Source organism: Ornithorhynchus anatinus, chromosome 1 (assembly GCF_004115215.2).
Source record: "Ornithorhynchus anatinus isolate Pmale09 chromosome 1, mOrnAna1.pri.v4, whole genome shotgun sequence".
NCBI classification, from domain to species: Eukaryota; Metazoa; Chordata; class Mammalia; order Monotremata; family Ornithorhynchidae; genus Ornithorhynchus; species Ornithorhynchus anatinus.
Window position 1 is genome coordinate 59,160,516 of NC_041728.1, and position 23,434 is coordinate 59,183,949.

Here is a 23,434-nt window from a genome sequence, read left to right on the forward strand (position 1 = left end):
TCATGGGTTCTAATCCTGGATCTGCCACTTGTCAGCTGTGTGACCTTGGCAAGTCGCTTCACTTCTCTCTGCCTTAATTACCTCATCTGTAAAATGGCTATTGATATTGTGCACTCCAGGTAGACCGGGTACTGTTCAGCTCGATTTGCTTGTATCCACCTCAGCGTTTAGTACAGTACTTGGTATAGAGTAAGTGCTTAGCAAACACTGCAATTATTATTATTTGATAGGAGGTATCAGATTCAGACAGGGATCTAAAGGGCCTTTTGCGCTGTTTATACGGAGCACCTTAATGCAAGCAATGCCATCCATGAGCCTAATTGCTCTCTTGGCCCCAGGTGAGTTCATCAGTGAATATATCAAGGGTATTTACTGAGTTTTTAGTGTGCGCAGAGCATGCGATCAATGCTATTTATTGAGGCCTTCTTCATGCACAGCACTGTACTGAGTGCTTGGGGGAATACAATACAATAGGGTTGACAGATATGATCCCAGCCCACAAGGAATTACAGTCTAAACTTGCAGTCTAAGTTTACAGAGGCCTTTGAAGTAAAGCTGAATGGGACAATTTGGATTGCACACTCCTTGAGGGCATGGAGGAATGGAGTGTACTCTACTCACTAAATCCCATTGATTGATTGATTAGAACTACCTGCTTTGGGGGGCACTCCTGATGGGCCTCTAGCTTGACCGAATGAATGAATGAGGCCAAATACCAACTAAATTGTGGGTGTTTGCCCCACATTAAACCATGAAAACATCCACCATCAAATTTTCTCTGGGGATCTGAGCCATTTCAGTCCTCTGGTCTGTAAACTCATTATAGGCAGGACTAATTCCGTTATGCTGTACTTTCCCAAGCACTTAGAAGCAGTGTGGCTTAGTAGATAGAGCATGGGTCTGAGAGTCAGAAGACCCTGGGTTCTAATGCCAGTTCTTTCACTTGTCTGCTGTGTGACCTTGGACAAGTCACTTCACTTCTCTGTGCCCCAGTTATCTCATCTGCAAAATGGGGATTAAGACTGTGAGCCCCACGTAGTACAGGGATTGTGCCCAACATGATCATCTCCTATCTATCCCAGCGTTTAGAACAGTGCTTTACACATTAGTAAGTGCTTAACAAATACCATCATTATTGTCATTACAGTGCTCTATACATAGTAAGTGCTCAATAAAAGCCATTGAATGATTGACTCAAATGACAGAATCAGATAGGTGGGTAAGGCAAGCCAAATCAGTCTCGCTTGCTTCACACCAAGATTCCATCCCTTTACAAACATCCCAAGAAAGTGTAAGATCCTTGAGGGAAGGGAGTTTCTCTCCTTTTGTACTTCCCAAGCACTCAGAGTGCATTGCCCTCCAAGGTGTTACTATTCAAGCTCAGCAGGAGAAAACCCGCATCTAAGTACAGAACACATAATAACAAGGGTTTAGTGTTTACCATGCGGCAATCACTGTTCTAAGCATTGGGGTAGATAAGAGATAAAGAAGTCAGACACAGTCTCTGTCCCACGTGGGGTTCACAGTCTAAGAAGGAGAAGTAGGATTTAGTTCCCATTTTTAAAGGTGAATAAACTGAGGCATAGAGACATTAAGTGACTCACCCCAGGTCACACAGCAGACAAAGGGTAGAGCCAGGATTAGGACCCAGGTCATCTGACTCTCAGGCCTGGGGCTCTTTCCACTAGACCGCGCTGCTTCCCAACAGATGATCCTCATGTTTAACCCACGTCCCGTCTGCTGCAATTAGATCTGTTTCCTGTTTCTTCGTCCTCATAACCACCCATCACATATTTCAAGTCAGTTATTCAGTTATCTCAACCATTTCTTTTCCAGGAAGTTATCCTAATGGCCCTAATTCCTTTGACCATAAGGCTTTATTTCCCAAGTCTCTAATTGTATTCAACACTCTCCTCTGGAACCTCTCCAGATTCTCTAGCTTCGGCTTAAATTGTTGAGTTCCTAGACACAGCTCTAGCAAATCTCCCTCACACCAGGGATGGGGGCCCTAATTCTGTTCTCAACCAGCAGCTGCAGAGAGGAGGCAGAGACTAAGCCTTAAGGGTTTGCAACTCTTTTACCCCTCTAAATCTTAGGCAAAATATTATAATAAAAATAATGATTGTGGTGTGCCTAGCACTGTACTAAGCAATGGGTTGGATACAAGCAAATCGGGTTGGACACAGTCCTTGTCCCATGTGGGGCTCTCAGTCTCAATCCCCATTTTGCAGATGAGGTAACTGAGGCACGGAGAAGCAAAGTGACTTGCCCAAGGTCACACAGCAAACATGTGGTGGTGTCGGGATTAGAACCCCATGACCTTCTGACTCCCAGGCCCATGCCCTATCCATGCCTACCGACTCGGTTGTAATTGTACTCTTCCAAGATGAAGAACAGAATGGGACCCAGAACTGAACCTTGACGGACCCTTGCAGTTGGAAGGTAGGAGAAGTACAAGAGAGTATTATACTCTCCCAAGCACATAGTACAGTGCTCTCTACACACAGAAAGGGCTCAGGGAGCACAACTGGTTGATAGATTGACTGAGCAAGACCTGATGATCACTCCCCCCTCCCCGCCACCCACCATCCAATTTACTGCTGCTGTAGAAGACAGGTACAAGCTTCTCTCATCACCACGGAGAAGGCTGGGAGAAAACTGATATGATTGTGGCGTGGGACTGAGATCATTTGCCATGATAGACACAAATTCTCACCTTTAGTAGTAGTAGCAATAGCATTTATTAAGTACTTATTGTGTGCAGAATATTGTAATAATAATAATAATAATGATAATTGTGGTATTTGTTAAGCACTTACTATGTGCCAGGCACTGAACTAAGCTCTGGGATGGATATGAGAAGCGAGAGGCAGAATGGCTTAGTGGCAAAAGCACGGGCTTGGGAGTCAGAGGATGTGGGTTCTAATCCCGGCTCCGTTGCTTGTCTGCTGTGTGACCTTGGGCAAGCCACTTCACTTCTCTGGGCTTCAGTTACCTCATCTGTAAAATGAGGATTAAGACTGTGAGCCCCATGTGGGATAACCTGATTACCTTCTATCTACCCCAGCGCTTAGAACAGTGCTTGGTACATAGTAAGCACATAACAAATACAATAATAATAATTATTATTATTACAAGCAAATTGGGTTGGACACAGTCCCTCTGCCACATGGGGCTCGCAGTCTCAATCCCCATTTTACAGATGAGATAACTCATCTGAGGCACACGGAAGTGAAGTGACTTGCCCAAGACCACAGAGCACACAAGTGGTGGAGCCGGGATTAAAACCCATGAGCTTCTGGCTCCCAGGACTGTGCTCTAACCCCTCTGCTGTGCTGCTGGGGTAGATACAAGATAATCAGGATGGACACAGTCCCTATCCTACCATCACCGTATTAATTCCTATTTGACAGATAAGGTAACAGCCCACAGAGAAGTGAACTGATTTGCCCAAGGTCACACAGCAGAGAAGTGGCGAGCCGGAATTAGAACCCAAATCCTTCTGACTCCCAGGCCCATGTTCTGGCCAATAGGCCAAGCTGCTTGATTCTTTTCATCATGCTATGACTGTTGTAAGCTCTTTCACTGCTTATTGCTTGGAAGAATTGAAATTTCCTATCTGTATTATCTCCCCAACTAAGATTGTGAGCTCCTTGAAGCCAGTAACACATCTCCATTTATATGATAACTTCCTCAGGGTCTAGTTCAGTTCTCTGCACACCGAAGACATTAACAAAAATGATTATTATCAAAAGCCTGACTAGTGGAATACAACACTGATTGCTTTGTGATTTCTATGTCTACACTTTTAATTATGCATTCCAGTGCTATACTTCCCTCTTAAAAATAGTGTTCTACTGCTGACTCATGTACAGCTTGTTGTCCTTTGTCCCCTGGATCCTTTTGTCTCATAATTGCATTCATAACCAGTCATTTTCTCATTGTGTTTCAATCCCTTGTTTTAAGAATGCAGACCCCACTTTTGCACACCAACCGCAAGCAGCAAGCAAAATTCATTCACACAGTGGCTAACAAATAAAATCCCCTCCGATAAACATATCCCAATGTCCCCTAAGGCTCTCCCAACTCCCCTTTGGCTAATTCTATACACTGTATTTCTCCTAGTCAAGTTCAATGCCTGTATTAATTGACCTCCATACTTTCTCCTATGCAAGCCTAAAATATAGAGCACTGGATTCTGAATATTGAAAATCTGTAACATGCAAGATGGGATTCCCTCATCCTGTAGGCCCCCAAAATTCTGAGCAGCCAAACCCTAAGTACTTGTTAAGCGCTTACTATGTGCCAGTCACTGTACTAAGCGCTGGGGTAGATACAAGCTAATCAGGTTGGACACATTCATTCAATAGTATTTATTGAGCGCTTACTATGGGCAGAGCACTGTACTAAGCGCTTGGAATGTACAAATTGATAACAGATAGAGACAGTCCCTGCCCTTTGATGGGTTTACAGTCTAATCGGGGGAGACGGACAGACAAGAACAATGGCACAGTCCCTGTTCTCATCTTGATTCTGCAGATGAGGCAACTGAGACCTAGAGAAGTAAAGTGATTTGCTGAAGGTCACATGGCAGACAAATGGTGGAGCCGAGATTAGAATAAAATTAATAATTGTGGCATTTGTTAGGCGCTATGTGCCAGGCACTGTACTAAGCGCTGGGGTGGGTACAAGCAAATCAGGTTGCTCACAGTCCCTGTCCCATTTGGGGCTCACAGTCTCAATCCCCATTTGACAGATAGGTAACTGAGGCCCAGGAAGTGAAGTGACATGCCCAAGGTCACACAGCAGACAAGTGGCAGAGCTGGGATTAGAACCCAGGTCCGGGCTCTATCCACTAGGTCACACTGCTTCTTGGTGTGAATGAAGTCTTATGTGCCATCAAGAGGGGGCAAAAATTTAGTCCTCTCCACAGATCCTGCTGCCCATCACGCTTTTCTGGAAAACTGCAAAAAAAACCCCAAAACCCCAAAACACAAACCTCTCTATGGCCACTAGGCAAATACCCAAACACCTTCTGGGAGAGTGCTATCCTAGCAGTAGGAATGTTGAAGACACTGGGCTTGTTTTTGGGTGTGTGATATGTGAAAATACACATGCAGAGATAGAGAACTTGGGCCAAAGATGAAGGATCTATAAGCATATGCAGGAATAATGAATAACACCAATCATATCCAACGGTCTTTCTACATCATATACACTTAAAGACTGTCTCTTACTGCTCTGCTACCTTCAGTCCTGGCAGTCGCTGGATCTGTCTCCATTTCTCCATCTTGATGCTGCCATCATCCCCAAATCTCTGCTCCAACAGGATCACCCCATTACACCCCATTTCTAGCTGAATGTCAGCTTGACCCATCTTCTGCTGCTGTCTGCCATCTGTCCACTGCAATACCACAATAATCCCAGTGGCTGTTTGTCTTCCAGCTTTTTCTTCTAGCTACTCTATTTAGCATTATCCCATTTCAGTTCAACACACAGCAGCTGCTTGGGTATCTCATCTGTCTCCAGTTTCCGCCCGAGAGAAGTGTGACGCGTCGAGCGTGATTATTTGAAGTTGAATATAGGTTTCTCAGCCATAAAGAACTGCCCTATATATCTCTGGTTTGGTCTGAATCCCGATGACATGCTGGCATCATGTCTTTGTGTCTTCCTAGGCACACTTACTTTCTTGATTTGGTTTTCTACCTACTTGTCTATCCTTGCATCATTGGACAACGTGCTACCCTGTGATGCTGATGCTGATCCTTGGTTGTGGGTAAGGTTTGGCAAGCGTGGGCCAGGGTACGACTTCAGTGTTCTTCGGCCTAAGGGTCGGAAGTGGTTTATTATCACCTTCATTTTCTTGTGTTGGCTTCCTGAACTTTGCAGGATATAGGATCTCCTGAATGCATGATTCAAGGATTTCTGATGCTGCTCTCAGCCTGTCGAGTTGGATTTCCCAGAAGATTGAATTCTTATTGACACCACCTTCCAGATTCCTTGATGCCTGACCGCAGAGAGTAGGCTGAACAAGACTGTTCTAGTACCCCGCTAGCTCTACATAACTCCCCCGCTGATGAGAAAAGATCTGATGACACCCCCTCCAATTCTGGCATAGCCAGCCAGATCACCATGAAATAGTCTTAAAGATTTTGACAATCATCTGAGAGCAATTTTCAGAAGTCACCCGAGCTCAGGTCTACTAATGGTTTCAAATGTATTTTTAAGATCTATACACAACCCCTGCCCCTTGCCATCTGAGCCCTATATTGCCCCTGTATCTGACATGCAAGAAAAATGATTATGGCTTTTTTGTAGTTGATCTACAGAGCTCTGACTATAAAGCTGCCCAACAATGGCGAGCAGTGAGACTCCCCCTATAGACTGTAAACTCAATGTGGGCAGGGAATGTGTCTGTTTATTGTCATACTGTACTCTCCCAGTGCTCTGCACATAGTAAGGGCTCAATAAATATGACTTAATGAATGAACTCCACAGTACAGCATGGGCCTGGGAGTCAGAAGGTCATGGGTTCTAATCTTGGCTCCGCCATTTATGTGCTGTGTAACCTTGGGCAAGTCACTTCACTTCTCTGGGCCTCATCTGTAAAATGGGGATTGAGACTGTGGGAAAGGGCCTGTGTCCAACCCAATTTGTTTTGTATCCACCCCAGCACCTAGTACAGTACCTGGCACACAGTAAGTGCTTAATGAATAGCATCATTATTAGTATTTTGCTACCAAGACCTTTCCCCCATCTCCTCGAGGGTCGTGACAATAAAAACATTAGGCTGACATTCTGAAGAGAACTTGAATGATCCCAGTTTCGGCTGATGATTTTCGATTTGTGTTCTCCAAAACCTCAGGTGCAGGGAAATAGCTCCGGGGAACCAGGAATTTTTGGCGGGGGTGGGGGGGTGGGGGTGGGTGGTCTTGAGGGGGGTGTAAAGAGGCAAGCGACAGAATATCACCAGTTCACAGCTGCCCATTCGCAAATAGAGTCTAAATAGGGCTATTTCAAAATAGGAAGCCCTTGACTCACAAACCATATTTAATTCTACCTTCATGTCCCAATTTTTTCCACATATCCCTTCAACTCTGCATACTGAACCAGTGTAACTTTAGTATGATACAAAGTACTATGGACAACCTGCTGATCTCTTCCATTGAAAAAAGGGTAATGTAGATTAAGATTTTAAATGATGAAGTTACTCACATTAAACTGGCAAACTAGGAAAGAGCTCATGCTAAGCAACACAGAGCTGTCCTGTAGATACAAAATTCTTTCTGAATATTTTTGCTTTTTAAAAAATTTTTATACACTCCGTAATACTAGCTGACTTTGTTGAACTAAATTTAATTTTTCCTTTTCTTCTTCCATATTGAGGTTTTTGGGATTTTGTTAGAAGGAAGCAACACTGGTGGGTGATTAATTTCTATCCACTCTTGTAGTGGATATGTACATAATAGGAAAATAATAGTTAAGATCAAGGTCTCAAACAGAAACTATCTTGCCCATCAAATAGATTCTTAATTTCAAGATCCTTTTTTAAGGAAATCATTTTAAAACATAAAACACAGAATTTCACATAGATTTGAATTATTCAAGTCCAATGTCTGTTCTCCCTCCCACTTAGACTGTATGCTCCATTTGGGACAGAAACTATGACTGACCTGATTGGCTTGGCTTGTATCTATTCCAGCACTTAGTATTCATTCATTCATTCCTTCATTCAATCGTATTTATTGAGCACTTACTGTGTGCAAAGCACTGTACTAAGTGCTTGGAAAGTACAATTCAGCAACAAAGAGAGAAATCCCTAACCACAATGGGCTCACAGTCTAAAAGGGGGGACAGAGACATCAAAACATGTAAACAGGCAACAATAGCATCAATATAAATAAACAGAATTATAGGTATATACACATTAAAACCAGTAAACAGAAATTAATATAAATAAATTATAGATATGTACATATACATTCAAGTGCTGTGGGGCAAGGAGGAAGGGTAGAGCAAAGGGAGTGAGTCGGGACGATGGGGAGGGGAGAGGGAACTGAGAAAAAGGGGGGTTTAGTGTGGGAAGGCCTCCTGGAGGAGGTGAGCCTTCAATAGGGCTTTGAAGGGGGAAGTGTGATTTTTTGGAAGATCTGAGGAGGGAGGGCATTCCAGGCCAGAGGTACGACGTGGGCCACGGGTCGACGTCAGGACAGGCGAGAACGAGGCACGGTGAGAAGGTTAGCACCAGAGGAGCGGAGTGTGTGGGCTAGGATGTAGAAGGAGAGAAGGGAGGTGAGGTACGAGGAGACAAGGTGATGGAGAGCTTTGAAGCCAAAAGGGAGGAATGCTTATCACCTAGTAAGGGCTTAATTATTTTTATTACTATATATAAAATACCCCATCAAAACGAGAACAGGAAATACTGTACCTCAAAGCTCAGGAATTGTGTATTTAAAAAATAAAAAATAAATTAAAAATTAGGCTAAGATGGGTGACAATTTTATCTGTCAACTCCCTAAATATTAATGGTGTGAGTGATAGTGAAGAGAAAGCAGAATAAAATGAAATCAAGGGCTCTCTTGGGCAGGGGGAATGACTAAATAGGCAAACTGAAAAGAGAAGGGGTTAAGGGTAGGTGGAATTCTGATTTAAAAAAAAGCTTTTGTCAAAGGATATTAATTAAGGAACCCTGGCTAGAACAAGTGTCAGTGCTAATGAAATGCTTATAAACAATGTAAATCAAATCTTTACCAGCCCATTGGTGTGATTACACATATCCCATAAAGGAATCAAAGCCAGAGTCACTCGGGAACCATCCTCTGTTGGAATTTGGTTTTGTCGCGTCATAACAGAAGACACTGCCCATCTGAAACAGCAAGAGACAAAGTTAGGTTTAGAAGTAATTTTCCCCACCAAACTCACTAGACCAACAAATTACAACCAGATTAGATGGAGTGGCTCAAGAGAGAGGTGCCAACAATTTTCACAGCTTTCCACCCTAGAAAAGCTTAAAGAGTAATGCTCAGGGAAGAAATGGCCACAAGAAATTAGGGAGAATGTATTTCAATCTGAATGGGGGCAGGGGAAGGAATCGCATAACCTGCAGTTTAGGGTTGAAGAAAGTTTCCTTCACATAATCACTCCACTGCTGCCATCAGTTCATGATTTTTAAACCCACCACATCTTTATGATACAAAATGTTAACTCCACTGGCTTGAGTCTATGCTTGTGGAACATGCACACTTTCCCATTTAGAGTAAATTTTCCAAGAGTTACAGCAACTCCTCACGCTGTACTTTTTTATAAATGTCCAACGGGTTAAATCATTTTATTTAACATGATGACCCTGCTTTAGGCTAAAATATTCTTAAGGAAAAACCAACCCCCAGCCCCCACCCACCTCACTAATCTTTATCTCAAGAGCCATTCGACTACCTAAACTAATCTCCCTCCACTCCAGGTTAATGGCAATTTCTATAGGGCTAATAAAATACTGATACTTATCTACTCTATTCATTATAACTTCTGAAAGAGTATCACTGGTCTATCATAAATTGATGCTTTAAACGGTCACAGCGGGGTCACTTCTTCCTGAAGCATTTCTTCACTTTCCAAGACCCCAAATTCCATTTACGGGGGAAAAAAAAATAACACAAAAACAGCACACCAACCTGTAGTCCTCATAAGTGAAAGAATCCTTCAAGGGCAGTTTGTTGGCATTAGGATGGGTCTGAGAATGAGAAGTTTGGGAAAGGAGAAGCGGAAAGAGAAAAAGGGGGGAAACAGAAATCAGTCAGCAGAATTTCATTATTTAGCTGCCTAACAGATCCTAACAAGAGCCAAATGAAGCAGGAGGCGTCCAGCCGCGCTACAGAGGGATCATCATGCTATTATGCCCTCATACATCACTGTCAACTTAATTTGTTGTGCCCAGCAGCCGCCATAAATCTGCTTCTTCATATTTCGAGACGGGAGCCCACAGACACCGCACGAAAATAAAATTTAAGGTGGTCTCTGCCTTTAGGAAATGCTGAGGAAAAACCCAACTATGAATGAATGATATAAACAAAACAAACAAACCATCAAGATCCATGGTTGAGTATGTGTTCTAACCCTCCTTGTTAATTTGAATCAGAAAATGCTTTAAACTGCAGTCTGTATTTATTTCAAATATTTTGTCATATCAACGAAAGGCATAGTTTCCCAGGGTCTTTAAGCTCCTCTGTGATGAGCCAGTTAAAAAGGTAAAATTAAAAAAAAAAATCTAAGTACAATGCACGTGTTTCCTGCACCGAAAGTTAAAGGAAATATTGAAAGCATTAGAAACTCAACAGTGTAAGACAGAGTCACAATATAAAAACCATGTCAATTAAATAAGGAGATAAAGCAGTATGTTTTAAAAAAAAGCTTTTAAGATTCTTTCCGATCTCGCCACTTTTATGGACAAAAGAGCATTTTGTCAAATGTCCCAAACTTGACACTTATGAGAGAATATTTTACCCTGACTGCCTCCTCCCCTCCTTTAGACCTTTCAAGCACTTTGAAACTTTACTTCAATTAAGAAATTAAAAGCTGTAACGGTATAATTTTAATCTTCGGTTTCAATTACAGTCTGATAGACAGATTGCAGTAAGCGATCAAATGAACAAATGGTTATTTCTGCGATACAAATGAAATTTTGCTTGGCTGTATCTCTGCACCACTGTTAATGCATGAAGCTCCATGTAGTATGCAGTTTTTACTCTTGACGCATTAGCATCACAAGTGCATGGTAATTTATCATCTCTCACTGTAATGTACTCGCTGGCACCGTGTGCAGGACAGTAGGGGATGAGGTAAAAGTGGCTCAAACCGTAAATCAATTAGAAAACAAAAGCTTGTGCTCAGTGCGCAATTTTAGGCAAATTATATATTACAAAAGACTGCCAATTGGGTGTTAGCTCCCAGGTGCTGCCTTCCCTTCATCTAATGCTCAGCCCTGTTTTAACCCTTTGAAAGAAATCATACCGGAAATGCACAGCCTTGTCACCTAAACTTTCATATTACGAGTGGCTGGGAAGATGAAATTCGCCCGCTGATAAAACATCCTCAAGCGGAGGGACAAAGTAACACAAAAACAGGAAAAACGATCTTAACCGTTACAGGAGAATTATTCATAAGACTGCGCTATTTGGTGAAATACACAGCCAACACAGTCGTACGCATTAAAGCCAAACAAATATAAAGGCTAAGTTTAATGTCACCCCAGAGAGGTGTAATTCCCTGAAACTTTGGAGTGATTCTAGGGTTGAATCCCCAGGGAAGACCACTCTGTTTTTCCTACAAGAAATTTTACACTGCACTATGAACTGCTTGAAATGGCTGTGACTTTTCACTCTCCAAACAGTAAGTTCCAAGAATTACCCCCTAAAGGGGGAAAGAGTGTATCATTAAGGACCAGGAACTTTATTAAGAATTATAATATATTTTCCTAAACTATTTTTCTAGAGGTCGTGGCCAACCCAGTAACACGGGATCAAAGTGAGGTGGAGATGGATGCAAAATAAAATGAGTTGAACATTTCCCTTCTCTAATTTTAAATTGATTGGTATGTCTTGAGGCCAAGGGGTCCAATCGTGACTATTTTAATCGAGATAATATTAATAGCACTAATACTGATAAAAGATAAATTTATGAGATTTGACCATTGGTAATAGGATCCATATTGGTCACGCAGGATCTTAGGGGACTCTATCCCTAGGAATTATATTGGTTCCTCGTTCTAGTTCCTGGACAGTGGCGTTAAGTAGGAGTGGAAGCTTCCTAAAGAAAGGAGAGCCACAAAATGAATTCAGTGCCCTAAAGTACCAAAATGACAACCTTCCTTGGAACATTTCTTTACTGCTGATCAAGCCAAAGTACTTTTAAATATTTAACCTCATGATGGTTTATACTGAACAATTCACAAGGAACCAGGTGGGAAAAGATGACAGACTTCTAAGTTGGGGCTTTTTTTTTTCCCGATTTAAATGGGCAACATTTACATTGTGCCTTACATCATGGTGATGGATACCTGCTGAAAATGATTTTATTGCTTCCTGTACTTAACTTTTGGGTGCAGAGCTGTTCCGCCAGAAAGTCATGGGCAAAACTGGTGACATTGGTGCAGAATCTGACATTGTAGATTTAAGTACCGATCTTTCGATTCCTGAAGCACTAATGCCACCTACTGGTACTGAGATGTGATACTAGGAAAACTCTGCAGTTATTTCTTCCATAAAAGCCAGATCACCATCCACTCCGGGGCAAGACCTTTATGATTCTGTAACACCCATAAAAACCGCTGCGTTTTTCCTAAACATCCAAATGCTGAAACTTAGTAAACAGTCTTTCAACAGGACTCATAAGAAAAACCTGGTTTGGGTAGATCATACAGTCACTGAAAGCACAGAAAATGAATTTCATTAGAAATTTTGAATCATCGCACAAAAACTGCACTAAACAATACTAATACGGGGCCTCCTTTTAGGGAAAGGCTCAACTACGAAGGGAAGAGGGTTTCCCTGAAATGAGGAAGACGAGACGCACGAATTTTGCATTCTGAAAAACTTCAGGCATTCGGCGAGGGTAAGAGAAGTTCCTACTTCCAACAGCTTTCATTTACGGATCTTGACAGAATGAATAATGAGCCCAATTTTCCCTGTGTCTAAGTTTACTCCCTGGTAGTAAGCTAGGCATTTTGGGAGGCACTGCCCCATTCAGTGCACTGCATCAATGAATGGAGCCAGCACTAAACAGTCCCTCGGTGGTCTGGGGGACTCAAAGCTTCTCCCAAAGTACCGACCTATTGCTGAACCATGGGGTTAACTTAGGCACTGGAGGAATTAGCTCAGTGGTTTTTGTTTTTTAATGTAAGCCCATTTTCTGCTAAAGAAATAATGGGTTTCTTTGGAAGGAAAGATATGCACTCATCTTGGAATTATTCTCTGTTGATGTTCCTGCGATAAACCAGGCCAAGAACCCGCAAATTCATCAACTATGATAATGATAATGGTGGTAATAATAATAATTGTGGTATTTGTAAAGTGCTTACTGTGTGTGACCGGCACTGTTCTAAGCGCAGGGGAGGATACAAGCAAATCGCAATGGATACAGTCCCTGACTCACACGGGGCTAACTCTCAACTCCCATTTTACAGATGAGATAACTGATGCCCAGAGAAGTGAAGTGACTTGCCCAAGGTCACCCAGAAGACAAGTGGTGGGGTCGGGATTAGAGCCCACCTTCTGACTCTCAAGCCTGTGCTCTACTCACTGTGCCATGCTGCTTCTCTCACTACTCCATGCTGTTTTTCTTGTGGTATTTGTTAACTGCTTGATATGTGTTAAGCAAGATAGATGCAAGATAAGATTCAATTCCTGTCTCAGGTAGGGCTCACAGTCCAAGTGGGGGGGGGGGGGTGGCGGCCGGTACCGAATTGCCATTTCACACCCAAAGAAACCAAGGCACAGGGAAGATACTTGACTAGCCCCATGTCACTCAGCAGGCAATTGATGAGCCCAGGATTGGTGGAAAGAGCCCGGGCTTGGATGTCAGAGGTCCTGGATTCTAAACCCAGATCCGCCACTTTTCAGCTTTGTGACTTTGGGCAAGTCACTTCACTTCTCTGTGCCTCAGTTACCTCATCTGTTAAATGGGGATTAAGACTGTGAATCCCATGTGTGACAACCTGATAACCTTTTATCTATCCCAGTGCTTAGAACAGTGCTTGGCACACAGTAAGCGCTTAACAAATAACATCATTATCTTACTATTATTATTATTAGAAGCCGAGGCTCCTGACTCTTAGTCCTGTGCTCTGCCTAGGTCACGCTGCTATTCGGTGGATGTGAAATGGCCACGGCTCGAACTACGTCGTTTCTCACTGGATGGTACTGAATGTGTTAATAACCATCTGAATACAAATGTAATAAAAACCGGAAGTATTCTGACAGCCAACTATTAACAGAGGCTATGAGCAACTTGCAGGCAGGGACTATCTCCCTTTATTCCTGTATTGTACTTTCCCAAGCACTTAATACAATGCTCTGCACACGGTAAGCACTCAATAAATGCAGCTGAATGAAAGAATAAATGGATTATAATAATAATAATAATGGTATTTGTTAAGCATTTACTATGTGCCGAGCACTGTTGTGAGCACTGGAGTAAATACAAGGTAATCAGGTTGTCCCACAGGGGGCTCACAATCTTAATCTCCATTTTACAGATGAAGTAACGGAGGCACAAAGAAGTTAAGTGACTTGCCCAAAGTCACGCAGCTGACAAGTGGCAGAGGAGGGATTAGAACCCAAGTCCTCTGACTTCCAAGCCCATGCTCTTTCCACCAGGCCATGCTGCTTCTCAGATTTAGTGGCCTGTTATTTACTAACACCCACATGGGGAACCTCAGGGGCATCAAAGGACCCACCAGCAAGGACATTTCATCCCACCAAACTGGGACTTCAATCAATCAATGGCATTTATTGAGCACTTACTGTGTGCACAGCACTGGACTAAGCGCTTGAGAGAATACAGAATCACTGGGTGGGTTAGACAGGTTCCCTGCCCACTAGGAGTTTACAGTCTAGAGGGCATGGCTAGAAATGCCATAACCCAAGCTACTCTAGAGGTCCAAAGCTATTACTAAGCATTCACAATTGTTTTTAAACAATTCATCTTCCTTCTTGGTTTGCCTCTGATAACCGTTTGAAGACTGTGGAATGAGAAACTACTATTTCTGAAAAACTGGTCTTAAAAAAGAGGTAGGATAAAGGGATTACTATGTCCTCATCCCAAATGACAACCCATTTCCCAGATCTTTTAGCTGTTGTCCCTAAATGACAGACACCCACCTGATACCTTTTTAGAGTGCAAACTCACATACTCTACAAAGTGTTCATTGCAACCAGAGGGATGCTAAATAAATACCTTGACCACTGCTTCTCTTCCTGCTCCTCCTACTGCAAGTATCAATCAATCAGTGGTATTTACTGAGTGCTTATTGTATGCAGAGCACTGTTCTAAGCGCTTGGTAGAGTTCAGTACAATAGAGTTGGTAGATATGAGTGCTGTCCACTACTATAAACCAGCAATATCTTGTTGGATATTAATTCTGGGTAAAGAGCAAGTTTTTAATTAAAAAAAAAGATTTTTTTTTTTCAAAAGGAGCAAGCTCATACAAATAGTCCAAAATAGGTAAACTACTGTATTTTTAAGCACTTACCATCTGGCATGATTCCAGGATTGAGAGTTACGTAAATTAAAGTACACTGAAGTCAGCATTTTGGGGTCATATTGCATTTCTTTGCTGAACCATCAGCATTGAGCAAAAAAGAAACCATGAAGAAATATAAATAAAACCTAGAGATTACAGGCATTTGAAGATGCAAAAATGAACAATATCCTGATTTTTCAAATTGATTTACCATGCAGCTTCTCTTTACAGTCCCTTGGTAAAAATGAAATCTCCCTAACAAACACTTAATAAAACCTGTCAATATATCTAGAAAGAAAAATGACACAAATGCATTAAGTATTAAATACCCTTGGAAAAAGTCACATATTCCATGAATTTTTGATGTACTATCTTGACATTAATGTAAAACCTTGATATTTATAATTGACAGATATTTAATAAAGTATAGGAGAAGATGGCTGCTGCACAGCATGCAAATTTTTCAGGTGGATCAGAATGAAGAGATGCAGACATGTACTTAAACTAAATAAACAGTTAATGGGTATTACATAAATCAGCTCCAGCCTTTTGTAACCTCAAACAACAAAACCTTTGTGGAGAACAAAAATAAACAGAATTCATCATTAGGTGGCTCCTGATTCAGATTTGTCAAGTGCACTTGTGAAACGGCTGACAAAGAGCTGCACGGGTGAACAAAATATTTTTCAGTTGTGAGGATTTAAAAAAAAAATCCTTTCAAAATAAGCAATCATTCTAATTCAGAGGAGAACATTTCATTTAAATAAATAATTTTCAATAGAAACAAAGCACTGTTTTATAACTAACGACTCTTCCATTTGGGGGAAAAAAAATTAGGATCGGAACCACAAGAAGTCTCTTAAATGATATATATCGTCCCAGCTATCTGCTCTAATTAAATCATTCATTTCACATACACTAATTTTCTGAGGGCAGTTAAGCTAAATATATCAAAAAGTTGTTTACTTCACCAAGTGAAAATCTGAATGATGGTAAGTTCTAATGGTAAATTCTATTCTTCAAATAAAAAGCTAAATGGAAGCTTAAAAGATAGGCTAAATGGAACAGAGGGCATGGTACAGCCGGGTTAATAATACACACCTACTGTACGAAGAACAGATCCCGCACTACAGATCAGAGCTGGACCCTTGAGGGTGCACAGATTGGAGGGGATTCCTTTCATGCAGAAATTGGCCCCTTTTCTGTGCACGAGAGTCTGACGAAATAAAAGCTTCGAGGAGTTGGCGCACCAAAAGCCAATCACGCAACAGCCACAGATTACCGTAACTTACTTTGTTGTAAATCTCAATCAAGGGTGTTGATCGGGTACTTACTGTGTGCAGTGCACTGAATTAAGCACTTGGCAGAGTAAGATACACAACGCGATCCCTGCCCACAAGGAGTTTACGGTCTAGAGCGGGAGATAGACATTTATAAATAGGGGAAATGTCAGAGCAGAAGGATATTTACCTAAGTGCTGAATCAATGAGTTTAAGGAGCACACGCTCAAGAACGTAGGGGTCACAAAGGGGAGGGAAAGTAAGAGTGACATGATTTAAGGAGGAGGAGATATGATTTAAGAAGGGCTCTGAAGATGGGGAGAGTAGTAGTCTGTCCAGATATGGAGGGGGACTAAAATAGAATTCAATACTTGTTCTTCCTCCTACTTAGACAGAGAACTCCATCCGGAACCTAATTTTCTTCATCTGCCCCAGTGCTCGGTACAGAGCTTGACACAAAGTAAGTGCTTAACAAATACCACAATTAGTATAGAAGATACCATAATTAATAATAAATAATAATTATGGCATTTGTTAAGCGCTATGTGCCAGGCACTGTACTAAGGGCTAAGGTAGATACAAGCAAATCTACGGTGGATACAAGCAAATCGGGTTGGAAACAGTCCCTGTCCCATCTGGGAATCATAGTCTCAATCCCATTCTACAGATGAGGGAACTGAGGTACTGAGAAGTGACGCGACTTGCCCAAGGTCACTCGGCAGACAAGTGGTGGAGACAGGATTAGAACCCATGACCTTCTGACTCCCAGACCCATGCTCTATCCACCACACCATGCTGTCTCTAATTATTACATATTTGATCATTTTTTAATTGGTATTTGTTAAACACTTACTATGTGCCAGGCACTGTACTAAGTGCTGGGGCAGATACCAACTAATCAGGTGGGACACAGTCCAAGTCCCACATGGGGCTCACAGTCCTAATCCCCCTTTTCCAGATGAGGGAACTCTGGCACAGAGAAGTTAAGTGACTTGCCCAAGGTCCCACAGTAGACAAGTGTTGGAGTCAGAATTAGAATCTGGGTCCTTCTGATTCCCAGGCCATTCTGCTTTTTTTTTTAAACTTTAAAGTCTTTCAACAGAGCAGCTGTTAGGTCTTCGTTCTGAATAAAACTGCCGCTCTGGTTCAAGCGATCAGATAGTACATCTTACACTTTGCAGAGTGTGGGAGCTGATGAGAATTAAGGCAGCATAAGCTGACTCACAGGGGACCTTGTCCACCCACCCAGCAAGGTCAGAAAAGCCTCCTCCAATTCAATATAGTAATGCTCCAATCACAGATGGCATCAGGGGGACAAGAAAGACATAGGGGTCTCAAGATGGAGGGAGGGAGGAGTGAGAGCAAAGCTGGAGAGGACTGGAAGGAGAAAGGTGAGCAGAAAAGACAAGTGTTGGACATTAGAGTGAAAGGTGGAAGAGAAACAAGCGACTGAATTAGATGAACAACTAAATTGAAGACAACTGGGAAGCAGGGTGGCTAATGGAAAGAACACAGGCCTGGAAGTCTGAGGGCCTGGGTTCTAATCCTAATTCCTCCAACTGTCTGTTAGGTGACCTTGGGCAAGCCACTTCACTTCTCTGTGCCTCAGTTTCTTCAACTGTATTCAATACCTGTTTTCCCGCTTAATTAAGCTCTGAGTCCCACTTGGGACAGGGACTATGTCTGACCTGATTAATTTGTTTCTAATCCAGCACTTAGAACAGCTCTTGAGACAGAGTAAGCACTGAACAAATACCATTAAAACAAAAACACAAACAAAAATCAGGGGAAGAAATGTAGAAAAGCAAGAAAAAAACAGAGTGAAAAATTAAATGAAGATTCTTGGGGTTGGTGAATTGTGTGTCGCTAGGATATACTTCCATTTTTTTTTTAACAGATGAGTTTTCCACAACCCAATCAATATGAAAGTGGGATTGACTCCACTGCTATGACATGATGAAAGGTGAATTTCAAATATATCTATAACTAGCAAACTGAATCCAGAATTTGAACCAGACGACCCTAACCTCAAGATTCCAAGGTACCGTACGCTCAAGACCCCTGAATGAGATTCATGTTCTCCGACCCGAGTTGCGAAATGCAGAATCTCATTTCCGGGGAGGAAAAACAAATAAAAATAACCCATCCCCACCTGCTCTGCAGATGCATTTTGGGAACAAGAGTTCTCAAAAACAAACAGTGACTCGATCTAGTGCAAATACAATATTCTCTCTCTCTACAAAATGTACAGTGGCCCTAAAGATATCTGGAGCTACCAGAAGGCAGCTTTATCAACTGAAGATGGGAACATTTGTTCTACCTTGAAATGTTTAGGTCTAGAATTACAGCGAAGACTCCAACCACCTTGCGGATGGATCCACTGCCCCCTGGTGGAGTCCTACTCCCCGGGAGCTCTCTGGACTTGGATAACGGCCTCACCCTCCCTTCCTTTAAAGCCTCAAAGCATCTTACAGCTGAAGTCCAAAAAGAAGGAGTGACTCAGTTCATCAGACGCCTCCAGTGCCTCAGGCCTAGCCCAGTACCACTCCAGAGCTTGCCAGGGATAAAATACCCAGCCGCTCGATAAAACAGCAGCCAGCTAAATTTAGCCTCGAAAGACAGCGAAGTGGGGACCGGGCTATGGATACAACAGAACGGAACGGGCCTGGTGAGCATAGCTCTCCCCGTCTCCGGCGCCATCCCCCCACCCCCTTCCCAACTTCTTCCAGGGCTTCAAGCACTTTGGAATATAAATAGCCAAACGACTGCCTCAAAAGCCAGCAGATGGCCAGTGAGAAGGAAGCCTGGCAGAGGGAAGTCACAAAAGAGAGGACGTAGGAAGTAGAGCCCTACGTGGATCGAGCGAGGAGGTCCTCCATCCTTTTCACGTTGGCTCTTCTGGTATTTGCTGCGAAGCATAAAGGACGGGAACTCAGAGGTGCTCAACTGTGCACATGAGAGACAGGCCACAGTTCTCCTTAGCACCTTACAGAGGGCGGATTACTGCCGAGCACAGGAGGGGTTGCTACGGCACGTGATCGGGAGCCACGGTTTCCTGAAGAATCGAACTACAAGTGAAGTGGCCCAGAGGAGTCTGGATATGAGATCGCTGGGAAGCGGGCCTGGTAAAAGCCCTATATTCACTGGGCTTTTAATTGGGTACAGCTCTGGCCAAGGGGCAAAATTTTGACCTTGTCCTGAATTACTTGAATAGAAATTGAACTGTCCTGAATTGAAATACTGTTCTTGAATTACACGATGGTAGTGTTTCCTGCCCATATACGATTCTGGAAGCTGCTAACATAGAGGAACAGAGAAAGGTAAAGAAAGGCCTGTAAGTGGTGATCAGCACAAAGGAAGGGGGGGGAAGGCATGAGCCTGGAAGGCAGAAGGGAGAAAGAGGGGCCTTCCTATGGTAAAATGTCCAAAAAACTAACTATGCCCACCTTTTTCTTTTCTTCTTCACCCAATTAAAGCACCTAGAATTTGCAAACAGGTGGCGGATTTCAAGTTTGCTAGGAAACAGATCTCTCTCTGCTAATAGAAAACATCTTGTTCTCTTTAATTCTTTCCCTCAATACGTACTGTAAGAAGCTGAGATCACTTGGGATTTCTGACAAAATAGACAAGCGCATAGAGCTTAAAGCACCTACAGGACGTTTAATTCAATATATGGAACCTCATAAGAACAAACAAAATGTTACCTCTGGCTCCAACCAATGATCCCTTCGGCCCAGTATTCTGTCTCTGACAGTGGCGCTGGGACAGAGGAAGAGTGTTTTGACTACCTTCTTGCACATCCACCTAGACTGTACGCTTACTGGGGGCAGGAAAAGTGTCTTCCAACTCTGATATATTGCTTATGATTCATTCAATCGTATTTAATGAACGCACTGTACTCTCCCAAGCTCTGCATAGAGTAAGCACTCAATATATGTCACTGATTGGCTGATCTACCCTCAGGGCCAAGGGTGGACTAACCTCCCTTCTTGCCAGGCACTGGATCTATGAATGGGTAAAAAACCACACATGTCAGTAGCATCCTGTGCTCAATTCCCTGAGCTGAGGAAGGTGTAGGGAGAAACTATGGGTTTGACCAAGTTTAGTTCAACTCACCTGAGTTCAACTTCAGGAGAGCCTGACTCTGCTCTGCCAGCTTTTCAGAAAGCGTAAGTCCTCTCAGTTCAGTGCTGAAAGGACTACTAGGGGCACAAGGCTTGAGGCTTCCTACTCTGACAGACAGGAATACGATCTTCAAAATTATTACTAGAGAAAGGTAGAAATGGTTACTACCAATTTTCCAAGAACAATGATATCAAAGAGTAAAAAGCAGACAAAAAAATATTTCTTTGCTGCAATAAGTGGACTTAATAATAATCATGATGGCATTTGTTAAGTGATTACAATGTGCCAAGCACTCTTTTAAACTCTCGGGGAGAAACAAGGTAATCAGGTTGTCCCACATAGGGCTCACAGTCTTAATCCCCATTTTACAGATGAGGTCACTGAGGCACAGAGAAGTTAAGTGCCTTGCCCAAAGTACACAGCTGACAAGTGACGGATCCGGGGTTAGAACCCATGACCTCTGACTCCCAAGCCCGTACTCTTCCCACTGAACCACGCTGCTTCTCTATTAGGCCTCAGTTATTTTAAGGACATAAACTGTTCTGGTTAAATCCTTTGGAGCCTTGTTAAATTATTCTGGATCACATGATTAAAGTCACCAACCGCTTATAAAGCAGAGCTCACTGCCGCCAGCCATCATCGCGGTCTTATTTCCTCTGCAAGACGACTGCTATTCCCAGTACTTGTAAGTAAATGCCACCAGCTACATACTTATTCAATCTCAAAAGGAGAAAGAGTTCTCTTCCCTTATGCAGTCTGTTTGGGGATTTTTTTCTTTTTAAGTGATCAAGTCAGTAAACCTTAAACCTTAAACTTAGACATTCAGGAATGTCTTTTAGGAAACTCTTAAGCTCTGATTTGCTGAAAATATTCTCCTTAAAATTCTAAAATAGATACTAAATATTTCAGAAACAGCTGCACTCATGCACACACAAGGGAATATTTATTTTTTATGGTATTTGCTAAACTATTATTCATTCATTCAGTCGTATTTATTGAGCGCTGCGTACAGAGCACTGTACTAAGCACTTGGAAAGTACAATTCGGCAACAGATAGAGACAATCCCTACCCAACAACGGGCTCACAGTCTAGAAGGGGGAGAGAAACAACAAAACAAGTAGACAGGCATCAATAGCATCAAAATAGGTAAATACATTATGTGCCAGGCATTGTACTAAGCACTGACAAAGATATATGATAATCAGGTTGGACATAGTCCCTGTCCGACATGGGCTCACAGTCTTAACCCTTGTTTTACAGGTGAAGTAATTAGGTCACAGAGAAGTTAAGTGACTTGTGCAAGGTCACACAGCAGACAAATGGTAGAGGTGGGATTAAGACCCAAATCCTTCTGACTCCCAGGCCCGTGCTCTATCCATTAGTTCACTCTTCCTAAAGCCAAAGGTCTTTTTTTTTTTTTAAAGTGTGCCATGTCTGGGAACTAGAGAATTAAATTAACTAATATGGTTCAGGGTAAGCATCAGTAATTCAAACTTCCCTTGCATTGACTTCCAAATCTCTTCAAGAGGGGATTAAGTTTATTTCTAAATCACTACCTTTGGATAAAAGCAGACACTATTTAAAAATACATGATCCCACACAGAGCTCACCAAAATTGTATCCTTCTCCATAACCAATGTCTGTCCCACACTGAATGTTTTAGGGCTTCTTTCCCATGGAACTAGAAATGTAGAATCCAAGCTTTCTAATTCTGCTCCCCATATTCCACCATCTCTGAGTTCCACATCAGGCATAACTGTCTCCTCCACTCAAGACCAAGCAGCAGCTACCAAACTCACCTAATCTTGTACAACCCCCAAAATGGTATGTTCTACCACCCATTCCAGGTATTAGTCACCATCATCCACCGCCCCACAGGTGGATCCACCGCCTCCAACTCTGAGTGATTTTGGTCTGATCCCTTTCTTACATTTCTTCTCTCTTTCTCCATCCCATCATTGATAATTTGGAGACCTCAAACCTATATGGATGCCCCCAGCAGCTCTTTCACAGCCCACTTCCACTCAATCTTCAACTCCAATGACCTTCTGCTCAACCTAACCTCTCCCATCACCAACTTGGGCATACAGTCTATCCCCTCATCCCTAGTCACTGTGCAATCTCTATCCTCATTAACTCTCACCAACACCAAATCATCTGCCTTCTCTCCCACACACCCACTCCCTACAAATCCTACTCCTCCACAGAGACCTCTGATTTTTTGACCCCCTCCAATTCTCTAAAGTCATCATGCTCCATCAAACTACCTTCTTTTGACACACAAAATCGACACACGCAACACCATCCTCTCCACGGAATTTAACTCCCTTGCTCTCTTGTACTTCCACTAATCTCACACCACTAACCCATGGCCCTAGATGACCTCTATGGTACACTCCTCTTTTCAAACTGTGGAGCGCTGCTGATGGAAATCCAGACACCTGGCTGACCTTATGGATCTTAACTTCATCCTTTCCTGCTTTAATCCTGCCCTCTCCTCCATCCAATAATACTTTTCCATCTTTACTGGTTCCCATATCAATTGCCTACTCCAACTGTTTCAGGTGTTTAACTCTCTCCTCAAACACCCTGCCCCCACCCTCTCTTTCACCTAATGGCCTGGCCAAGTACTTTATTGATAAAATTCAAACAATCTAGCATGAGTTCCCTAAAATCTCCCCTGATCGTCTCTCTCTTCCTGCACCCTCTTCAAATGTCCCATCTTTCCCAGATGCAAGGAAGCGATATCTTGCCGTCTTTCAAAATCTAACCCCTCCGCTTTCACCGCTGATC

At 42.6% G+C, this 23,434-nt stretch overlaps 1 protein-coding gene across 1 annotated transcript in view; it reads right to left on the reverse strand.

Annotated features, from left to right (window-relative positions):
• The window catches only part of SETD3 (SET domain containing 3, actin histidine methyltransferase), a 106,699-nt gene that overhangs the window by 12,783 nt on the left and 70,482 nt on the right, over positions 1-23,434 (reverse strand). Inside the window, 2 exon segments of the mRNA XM_029063650.2 lie at positions 8,752-8,866; positions 9,672-9,730. Coding sequence (XP_028919483.1) covers positions 8,752-8,866; positions 9,672-9,730 — 174 coding nt within the window.